This window comes from Lactuca saligna, chromosome 6 (assembly GCF_052625555.1).
Source record: "Lactuca saligna cultivar CGN05327 chromosome 6, ASM5262555v1, whole genome shotgun sequence".
Taxonomy (NCBI): Eukaryota; Viridiplantae; Streptophyta; class Magnoliopsida; order Asterales; family Asteraceae; genus Lactuca; species Lactuca saligna.
In genome coordinates this window covers 6,983,853-6,995,150 of record NC_136422.1, presented here as the reverse complement: position 1 = coordinate 6,995,150, position 11,298 = coordinate 6,983,853, and the positions used below count along the sequence as shown (strand labels likewise).

The window sequence follows — 11,298 nt, the reverse complement described above, 5'->3', positions numbered from 1 at the left end:
TCATTGTTTTTAATTATTCAAACTTTCTAACTTACAATATCAATATCAATAATATCCATTCGTTAAGTTGATTATTGTCTCAAAGATTAAAGAAAGGATAATGCATTATGCGCTTAGCTGATTCCCATAAAGCTTCTTCGACTATACCCCGTTTGATTAATCTTTTAACTAAAATGCGATTGTGTTTAGAAGGACACGAAGTAGGTAGCCCACCGTAGGCAAAGGTCTAATAACCAATCGATCGGATTGAATTACCAATTACAATTACATAACAAAAATAGACTTTCGAATACGATTCTTTATTAATCAAATTCAACCGTTAAAACTCAAACCCCGCTTAGCATATTTATAATCAAACTAAAACCCTAACAGACTCTTAATTATGATTAAAATCATATAAACAGGAGATAATATAAATTTTTTCTAATAAAGATATCTTAAAATAAGATATCCATAATCAAATTAGATCTTTGATGTTGGAACTTTGTTAAATGAAAACTTTTTCTATGGGACTTGCATTCGAAAAAAGAGAAAACTTATATTCTTTTAAAAAGTTCTCCTACTAGTTGTTTACTAATTAGATGAAAAGCTTGGACTAAAGGGATTAGGTTGTATTTGGTGATTGGATTAGTCAAATTGATCTTGATAGACTTAAATTAATATATATATATATATATATATATATATATATATATATATATATATATATATATATATATATATATATATATATATATATATATATAATGATCAAAAGATTGGCCTTGGAAAAAACAGTCAATCTATATCTATAAACAAATCTGTTAAATTCGTTTTTAACTGTCTTGACAATTACAATTATTTTCGGTTGGCAGTTTTTGGAGGGAAAAACAGTTAATGTATAATATCGTATTCCACAAACAATGAAGGGAACATAGTCAATTCGTCAGAATCAAGAGAAGATCTTGATTGATTGTTGTATCCTCTAGTTAGATCTCTATCAGGGAAATTTTTGTTTTAGGACACTGCAAAGCAGGCCTCAATCTCTACAATTTCGTAACTGTATTTTCTGTGTAATCATCATACCAGTATGTTTTTTGTAAATTGATTATTGTATATAATATATATTTGAATTTTCAATTAGTTTTGTTGATTATATACTTATGTAATAACATTTGATTCGTCTTTCAACATCATCTGCCTCTTTTAAAAAGGACTCATCCTTGAATTTTCATCTCTTCATCTCTCACCCACAATATCCAAAGGACAAACAACTTTTAACACTAAAACGAATAAATATCAACCAAACAGGATAACATGCACGATTATAGATTCTGCCGGATTTTTGAGATATATTTGATTTTCACCAATCACTTCTTCTTTATTAACCTCACCTTCATCATCGGTGTCATAGATGGGTTATGTATCACACACAAAGTTTGTGTTACAAAATGGAATGCTCTTATTTTCATCCTCCCCGTCCCAAAAGATTGGTTAAATTCCGATAAACTCGAGAAAGATACTTCTAATATTGCAAATTTGGGATTCTCGACCTTTAAATCAATGTTCCTCAATGGATCATCGCAACGATCTCGTCTTGGTTTAGAAAATTGATTGACCTCCTTGTAATCGTTTCCCAAACGCACAGTTCCTATTAAGTCTTTTCTCCTAGCGAGTCTTGATGTAAAAAGTTGAGTTCTTTGATCTGTTGTTGCAGATGTTCAATCTATAATCACGTAGATTGGTTGCATCATTCATAGCACCATGCCAACAAACTTGTCCAGTGAACACAAAGAACATAAAATACGATTTCGAATATCGCTCTTTATTAATCAAAATCAAATGTTAAAACTCAACAACGATATTAGCGACTCCTTGATATTCAGCTTCAACGCTCGAGCGTGAGATCATGTTTTGACGCTTGAAAGACCATGCCAAAAGATTGTGACCCAAGAAAACACAATAACCTAAAGTGGATCTTCTGTTGACCAAACAACCACCCATATTCTACATCTGAATAGGCAACGAGGTCACAATTTGGAGAAATAAACAGCTGAAGGCCATGATCAGTGGTTGATGTGCTTCTTTTAAGTACTAGTTTTAAACCAATTAATCTAGACTAACAAACACAAATAGTAGTATACCTAATCGATAAATAACAACTAAAAATTATATACTAAAGTTATCTAAGTAAGCAATTAAATAAATGGGGGTGGGGGTGGGGGTGGGGGGGTCTAGTTTTGCATGTCTAGAAACTTAAAACCAAATAGCAAGAAAATACTTTTAGACTAAAGAAGAAACAATAAAACAATTTTAATTCAAGATATTATAAAGACTTTTTTTTAGATGCCATTCACTTGCTCCTATGGTTGATTTCGTGGAAAGTCTAATGAATTATAGAGTGATTGTTTACTAATTCCTAGATTGATTAGAATTATTATCAAAAGACTAATCCTTTAATTTAACAAACTCATTCGTTCACTGATCAAGAGAACAAATTAATAACAAAACTAGTGTGATGTTAGTATTATGGACGACTTGTAGTTTTGATTAGTGTAAATGGTTTTTAAACATCAATACACTAGTAGGGCTGACAAATATGTACGACAGAGAACTAATCAACATGTTATCAACCGAACCAATTAAATCGGTAGCCAAGTTGTTTGGTAGCCAATATGTTTGGCTGGTAATACCATGCCAATTAAGTAGTCATGGTACGGTAACGGTATGGAATTTTAAATACTACAGTTGTACTGTACTAACCAATATATATATATATATATATATATATATATATATATATATATATATATATATATATATATACAAAGAAATATGAGTTCTCATATCTTCATGTTTTAATTAGAATAACAACTAACAAATCTTAGAATTACTAAACTAATACATTGACCGACAAATTTCTTGATACTTATTGTTTGATGTGCACTACATTAACTAAAACTTAAAAAGGAATATTAACTTCTCATTCCTTGTACTTTTAATGTTACCATTTGTTTCCTCTAGCAACTTGATAGGGGCGGACGTTTTTTTAATCCTTTTAGTGGTTTCCAATAAAAAATAAAAAAATACTACTAGAAGTGAGTGAAGGAACGGCTAAATGTCCACAAATTCAACTTATATTCATGTATAGTATATATATTAGTTAAAAATTTTGGTATATACCAAATACCAATATATACCAACCAAATTTGTTGGTAGCCAAATTAATTGGTACCAAGTACACTTGGTACGGTACTGGTAGCTAAAATCTTATACCAACTATAGTTGGTACGGTACGCGGTTTGGAGAAAAAAAAAACTCGGTACCGTACCAATTCCACCCCTATACACTATATATGATTGTTCTTCATATATCAAATTTCATATCAATTTACCAACTTTTCTGTTAGAGGAGAAGTTCTAGGATAGTTTGTGTCACACCCCCAAACAAGAACGACGGAATCGTTCGAGGGTGGATGACTTCCTGTAGTATCGTAACAGTTGAATATATAGTAAATAAAGTAAACACAACCATCATATATGTAATTTAAGAGTTACATTGTTGGATGATACTTGTCTCAAAAACAAATTACAATATGATGATAAAATGAGTTTAAAACTGACGCCATAGCATCACTTCTCCAAAAGCTGAAGTTTACCTGTATTACTGAATCCCGGAGAAATACAAGTAGATTTGAAAGATTAGATCAACATTTAAGCTGGTGAGTTCATAAGTATTTAATGTCAATGTTTGTATAAATTTAAATGAATTTGTTTATAGATGTTTGAAAAACTCCTAGAAAATCTCATATTTCCTACTAGTATAAAAGTAGTCTTTTACTAAGACCCGACTGTTTCGAATGTTGTTTCTAAAATTCCAATATTTTTCCATAAGTGTATGGTAGTTAAAAAGTTCCAAAAATTATCATGCAATAGTATTTTTCATGTCTAGAATAGTAGATTTATATATGTAAAAGAATTACTAAGGCATTAGATAATCTCGTAAATCAACGTATTTTTAATACTCCATGTGAGTTTTATAACCATACTATTGACCAAGACTGCATGTAACAACGTTCTTCAGGCGTTGGAATGTTATGACGTTTGTCACCCCAGACCTGCTGGTCTAACTTTAGCTAACAGTTTAGGTGCGAGATTGTCAATCCCGTATAGATCTATACACAAGTATCACGTTCTCCCTACAAGAGATTATGGTATATAATACAGGACTTTAACTGCGTACACGAAGGTACGTGAAGCTGAATGTCTCACAAAACTTAGTATCAAATAGATTTATGTATGAAAAGTTCATTTGTTCTTATATATGAAAGTATTTCCTTGATGTAGTACTTATAGTATGTAAAATCTCTTGAATATCTAGTAAACTATACCTATTATAGTTTTTCTCAAATGTATGATTCATTGTATGATAAACCCGAGTGCAGTATCAGCTTGGTATGTAAGTACAACATTTGTAATAACACTATTGAACATTTATACACCGGAATATAAATAAAGTGTTTGATATTTGTATAACAACATGTTTTTACTCTTAAAGGACAAAATGTTATTGAATAGGTGTCGCATGCGAACGTTTTCATATGGTAGTTATGACTTATGAATCACATATGATTTGTTATATAAAGATAAGTGTAGTAAAAGCTTAATGTTTTCCACACGAGAGTAACCGTTTGTTTACTTGTATTCCCCCCCCCCCCCCCCCCCTCTGAAAGTGTATAAAAGCATTTATAAAGTATTTGAAAGTGTAGTTGTAGGGTATGAATCACTTGATAGACAGAAGAAGGTGAAACGAAAACTAAGCAGAACTTCGGCTATGGAAAGTTGAATTTCTCGGGATTCTCGGGAATCTCGGGAGTGAAAAACCTTCCTTCGGAACTTGGGTGTAAAGACCAGGGATTCGGGATGGCTTTAGGGGGTTTAAACGCAGAGCTTCGACACGAGAGAGAGAGAGAGAGAGAAGAAATGAGCAATGGAACCCAACACCTTCGGCTGCTATTTATAGCCCTATTTTGGGCGCCACGTCGTGGTACACCTCACCACGTCGTAGTGAGGGATTCTATCCTCTTCCGTTGACGAGACGTTTGCTGACGGACCTAGCACCCATCAATCACAATACCACGTCGTGGTGGGCCTGACAGCCTCATATTTTGTGCCGAAAACTTGTAAAATTCGTAATTTCCACGTACGAGTTCCGTTTTTAACGTTCTTTATATCCACGCGTAGGTGAGATTATGCTCTATAACTCTCGTTTAGACTCCGTCGGCAGATTTTGACTTTGATTTATTTTTAACGGGCCGGGACCCAAAATGTCCGTTAAAAATCCATAATTTCTTCATTTGAGGTCCGTTCTCATCAGACTTTATGCCGTTGTGCTACTATTGTTGAGATCTTCGATTCTCATTTAGGTTGTATTGGCTAAAAATCTCTCGATCTCTATTTCGAGTATTTTAGCTGTCTGCTGCTATATTTGGAACTTGAAAAAATCATAAGTTTCTCATACGAAGTCAGATTTGGACGTTCTTTTATATACGCATACGGTCTAATGATATCTACAACTTTCATTTAGATACTTAAGGCTAAATATAATTGTATTGAAACTTCGCGTTTTACGTTTATCAGTATTGTCAGTTTTTACTGTGACTCTTAGATTGGTCATAACTTTTTCGTTATAACTCGGTTTTTAGAGTTCTTTATATTTCTGAAACCCTTGATACAATGTTTATCATTTTATGTAACCCAATAGAGACTTTTGAACATTCAAAATTTTGATACAAATTTCATTACATTAAAAGAGATTACAAATTCTTGATTTGTTAGGTCATTACACTGATTCGAAATTATCGGGTTGTCACAGTTTGTTATTGCTCTAATACTACGTAAAATAGAGTATTTACCCTTAAAATCATCTTTCACTGATAATCTTCCATAATAAATGAAAATAATTTGACATATGTCATTCTCTCATTAACTTGGACACATGTCATTTTTTGGTATTTTTAAATAATTTTTTTTTTCCATTTGTCATTTTCTCATTTTATTTTATATTTTCTTAATTAGTACGTCCTATTTACACTTCAATTAATAGTTACCTTAATTGAAAATAGCAATAAATTACAATATTAATATTCATATAGTATTTAACATTTTTCTTTTTAAAATCAAATTTTAAATTCAAAATTTCAAATTTATATAAAATTTTATTTAAACTTTCATATTTAATTTTTTGTTTTATCAAACCCGTATAACATACGGATCTCACACCTAGTGCATAATATATACACGTATACAAGATAAACGGCCATATACAAGCCAATTAAATACAATGGACTAGACTCTATCTCAAATACGTATACATAACAATTATATTAATATGCTAACAGTTAAAACTCGCCTATCTAATGGTCTCCCGATACCTTTAGGCATTGAGAAAGATAGTACCATAATATTGTATGTGGACCCTATTGGTCTCCCGATGCCATGTAAGGAATATTATTCCTTCATCCCTCATGGGTGATTTGCGATTTTTTTATACATAAGATATACAAAGAAGACTTTTAGAATACAACAACATAGGAAAGAAAGTAATATAAAGAGATTATGAAGATTTGACATGATCAACAATATCCTCTAATACATTCTCAACAATATTATAATAATACATTGATATCAAATACATATCAATTATTATCAAATGTCCAAATACGGATACATTTCAAGTTCATCGATGTGCGTCACATAAATTGTGCAAAACAAATTTTAGAAATTAACTATGGTATCATAAATACATATTAAATATTCGTATAACGATACATTTCATATTCGTCGATTTCGTACAACGAAGTGATTAGCATACCAGAGTGACGCAAGGCTCCGAAGCTTGCTTCTTTTGGTTACCGGTTGGGGGTTTGAAACCAGAGAAGTATGGTACATGAATTGTGCAACACGAATGTTAGATATTACTTAAGATCTCCACAATGCAAAGATTATAGGATTTTAACGAGGAGCGGGAAAGATGGAGTGAGGTTAATCTCATTGTTAGTGGTAACATGGAGTGTGTTTAATGGAATAGTCTTACGATTACTAGTTGTATTGCAATGTGTTTAATGGAGTGTGTTTAATGGAATAGTCTTACGATTATTGTGTTGTGCTGTATGTTCCAAACTATTGTGTATAATTATACTTGCCTAATAAATAAATGTCAAATGATGAGAATTAGAATGCTAATGTATCAACTCATTCAAACTTAAAGTTGTATAAAGAGTGGAAATTTGACTTTTTAAATCATTAAATCTTTTTTTAGAGTTCAATGAATGTAAGATGACCTTAGAATGCTAACGTGTCAATTCTTGGTCGATACGGACATCAAATTCAGATTGATCCTTGAGTCGGGCTGTTGATGCTAATTATATTATAACAAACGTGATTTTTTGTACTTGTTAGATGTATGTAACGACCCGATACAACAAATGATTGGGATTAGTTTGACGTTTTTTTTTTTTTGCCTTAATTAATTAATGTACATATCAGATCGTGCCTCCAAGTATTTTAAACAAACTAATCATGCATTGAAGCTCTACGTGCACTCATGTTGTTTGACAATGATATGCTTCTGTGAAGCCAAGCAACCAACATTTCTCCTACTAGAAAAGCTCGGGAAGAACTCCAAATCCAAATCAGTGCCATTCTTGTTAGCTTATCAAAATGGCGACTTTGTTGTCTAAGCGGAGATCAAAAGTACCGAAAAAGGTTGAATCCAGAAGAGGCTGTTTCCGATCGTGTGTGACAATGTTCGTGTATCCTCTTCCCGCAGCTCTCTTTTTCATGATCCTGATGTTTGTGTGGTCTTCCTCCACCACGTATATTTCAGGCAGGATCGTTCATGTGTGTGTCTCTTCTCGTAAGCTGAGCAACCTCTACTGTCTCTCAGCCACCACACAATCGAACGCGGAATTCCATCTTCCATTCACGAATTCCACTTCTCAAGAATTTCTTGAGAAAGAGATTCCTGTTCTTGAAGAAAAACTTGAAAAGGACAGTGGTTTCCCGATTCCTGTCTCGGAAGACATTTCTGTTAACCGAAACCTCCAAGGTGATTCCAATGACGTTGTTCAAAACCCGACTCCTTTGCTTGAGAAAAGAGTCACGAATGATGAGGTTGAGGTCATGAGTGACCTCAAAGACGATACCAAAGAAGTTCCCGATGTTGCTGTTGACAACCCGCCTTCTATATTGGAGAAAGAAGTCAGGAGTGATGTGGCTGAGGTGATGCACGACCTTAAGGAAGTTTCTCATGATGTAAATCTTGAAAACCCTAATCCTCAGAATGATACGATTGAAGAGATCAAGAAAGCGAGGAAAGTAGTGGAAGAGCAGCTACGAGTCCAAAGGTCATGGATCACGAATCAAAATCAGAATCAGAATCCAAACCAGTGTGAAGGTCGGGGAATCTATGTCTATGAGTTGCCACCAAAGTTCAACAAGGAGTTGGCAACTGATTGTCACAACATGGTTCCTTGGGTCGACATGTGTAAGTATTTTAGCAACAACGCATTGGGAGAGCCCATACCAGAACTCGGGAATCGTTGGTTCCGGACTCATCAGTACTCGTTGGAATTGATATTCCATTCCCGAGTTCTAAACCATCCATGCCGTGTTTACGACGAAAACCAAGCAAAACTCTTCTACGTTCCATATTATGGTGGATTAGACATCTTGAGATGGCATTTCAAGAATGTTTCTAGCGAAATTAAGGATTCTTTGTCATTGGAACTTTTAAATTGGCTAGAAATGCAAAAGCCATGGGATAAGAACCTAGGCAAAGATCATTTCTTTGTTTTGGGAAAAATTTCTTGGGATTTCAGGAGAAAGGAGCAAACCTCATGGGGGACAAGATTTCTCGAGCTTGAAGAAATGCAAAACCCGATAAAGCTCATGATCGAACGACAACCATGGGAGATTAATGACATCGGAATCCCTCACCCAACTCACTTCCACCCACAGTCCGATGCCGACATCCGTTCATGGCAACGTACCATCATCTCATCAAACCGGCGAAGCCTTGTCAGTTTCGCTGGTGCCGCCCGTCCTGGAGCCCTGGACAACATTAGGTCTATACTAATAGACCAATGTACATCAACAAGCGAAGAACACTGTAAGTTCTTCGATTGTAAGTCAGGGCTCTGTGATGAGCCCAAATCACTTGTGGGCCTATTCATGGAGTCTGAGTTTTGTCTTCAGCCTCCGGGAGATAGCCCAACTAGGAAATCAGTGTTTGACTCATTGGTGTCCGGGTGTATTCCGGTAGTTTTCGACCCGTTTACGGCATACTATCAGTATCCATGGCATTTGCCTGTGGATCATGAGAAGTATTCAGTATTTGTGGATCAAGAAGAGGTTAGGGAGACGAAGGTGAATGTGGTGGAAAGATTGATGAAGGTGACACGGAAGGAGAGGGATGATATGAGAAGATATATAGTCTATGAATTGATGCCAAGATTAGTATATGGAGACCCAAATGCAAAATTTGAATTGTTTCAAGATGCATTCTCCATTACAATCAATAACCTAATCGAAAGGGTCAAAAGTTTGAATTTGGAATAAGTTTCCTATCATTCAAAGAGGAGAAAACTGAATTTTTGATTATATTAAATTTGTTTTGTGTTTGTTTATTGATGTATTTTTTAATGATTCATCAGGTTATAAATGTAATATTCATTAATTGATTTGTTTATATGTTACCGATTTTTGTAGTGTAATGATTTTATATATTGTAATTTACTCGAATGAAGACAACCTTTTCTACGTATAAGTTAAAATAAATAAATAAAAAATAAATTGAGAACACATTTATAACAAACTAGGTGTCAGACTCGTATTTTATATGGGTTTAATAAAACAAAAATTAAATATAAAAATTTAAACAAAATTTTATTTAAATTTAAAATTTAAATTGAAAATGAAACATATTAAATACTATATGAGTATTAATATTGTAATTTATTTGTTATTTCCAATTAAGGCAATGATTAATTGAGGTGGAAATATGATGTGTTAATTAAAAAAAGATAAAAAAAAAATGACAAATGAAAAAAAACATTTAATCAAAAATACCAAAAAAATGATATGTGTCAAAGTTAATAAGAGAATGATATGTGACAAAATTATTTTCATTTATTATGGAGGATTAATGGCTGCTATCCATAGTTTTAAAATTGGTTTTTTTAATTGAACCGTAAAGGTGATAAGTTTCCGATTCAATAGAATTAACCGGTTCGACCGTTGGTTCAATCAATTTCTATTTTTTTTTTTTTTATGTTTTTTTTTTCTTATTTTCTCTCACACAAAATTAAACATTAAAAATACACATACTAAAAAACTCATAACATTAAAAATACACATAAAAAATAGTCTTAGATCATTCAAATTACATTAAGAAACACATAATACTTTTTGCATCAGTACATACAAATAAAAAAGAAAATAAAGTATATTATCAAAACAAAGTATGGTTTTAGATAAATACAAATGTTTCAAAAAAGATTTATAACATCTACAATGTATTTGTATTCAATTTTAAGAGAAATCTAAATAAATATGAAAAGACCACCATAGTTTGTTATGTAAAATATTCAATTTTTATGTATTTTTATTCAATTTAACCGGTTCAAATAGTTACATTTAACCGGTTCAAACCATTTTTTTTGTAAAAACCGACCAATTCTTTTTGGTCCATAAATAAACATAAACCCGATGCTAGTTGAACCGCTTATTTGTCTTGTTCCAGGTCCAACTGGTTCGACCGACTGATTCAAAAGGTTTCTTAAAACACTACTACTATCAACCTAACAGTATCAAATGTTTCATTCATCTTTTAGTTTGAAGATTTAAATGCCATATGTATAAGAATAATGTAATAGTAGATCAGATTTCCAAAAAAAAACTAATTTAATAATAATAATAACTAGGGAAATATTCCCTACTTTGCATGGGTGGGGGGTTTGTTTTTTGTTTGATTCTATAAATAGAATGTAGTTGCATGTGAAAATAGATTGCATTTAAAGATAAATATTACAAAATAAATATTGCATAGATTGCTCTAATATTTCATCTTCTAAAGTTTTGTGAATTAATTATCAAGATATCCCTATAAGAAACCCAAAAACCAATCCATAAGTAACAACCTACATTTTTTTTGTGCATTATAACATCCTATGTCTTTATATTTTATCACTATACTTAAAATAAATTTCTTAGGAAGACATAGTATTCAAGAAAATAGAAGTAGGACACCATAATAAAC

General features: G+C 32.5%; 1 protein-coding gene across 1 annotated transcript; it reads left to right on the top strand.

Annotated features, from left to right (window-relative positions):
* The first annotated feature begins 7,646 nt into the window (after window positions 1-7,646).
* On the top strand, window positions 7,647-9,729 carry RHS8 (root hair specific 8). The gene has a single exon (XM_078960590.1). It carries the CDS (start codon window positions 7,701-7,703, stop codon window positions 9,597-9,599), a length of 1,899 nt encoding a protein of 632 aa, XP_078816716.1. The 5' UTR covers window positions 7,647-7,700; the 3' UTR covers window positions 9,600-9,729.
* The last annotated feature ends 1,569 nt before the right edge of the window (window positions 9,730-11,298 follow it).

What these genes read in the sequence shown, in the direction of transcription:
- RHS8 (XM_078960590.1), top strand. Translation starts at nt 7,701, where the DNA reads ATGGCGACTTTGTTGTCTAAGCGGAGATCAAAAGTACCGAAAAAGGTT.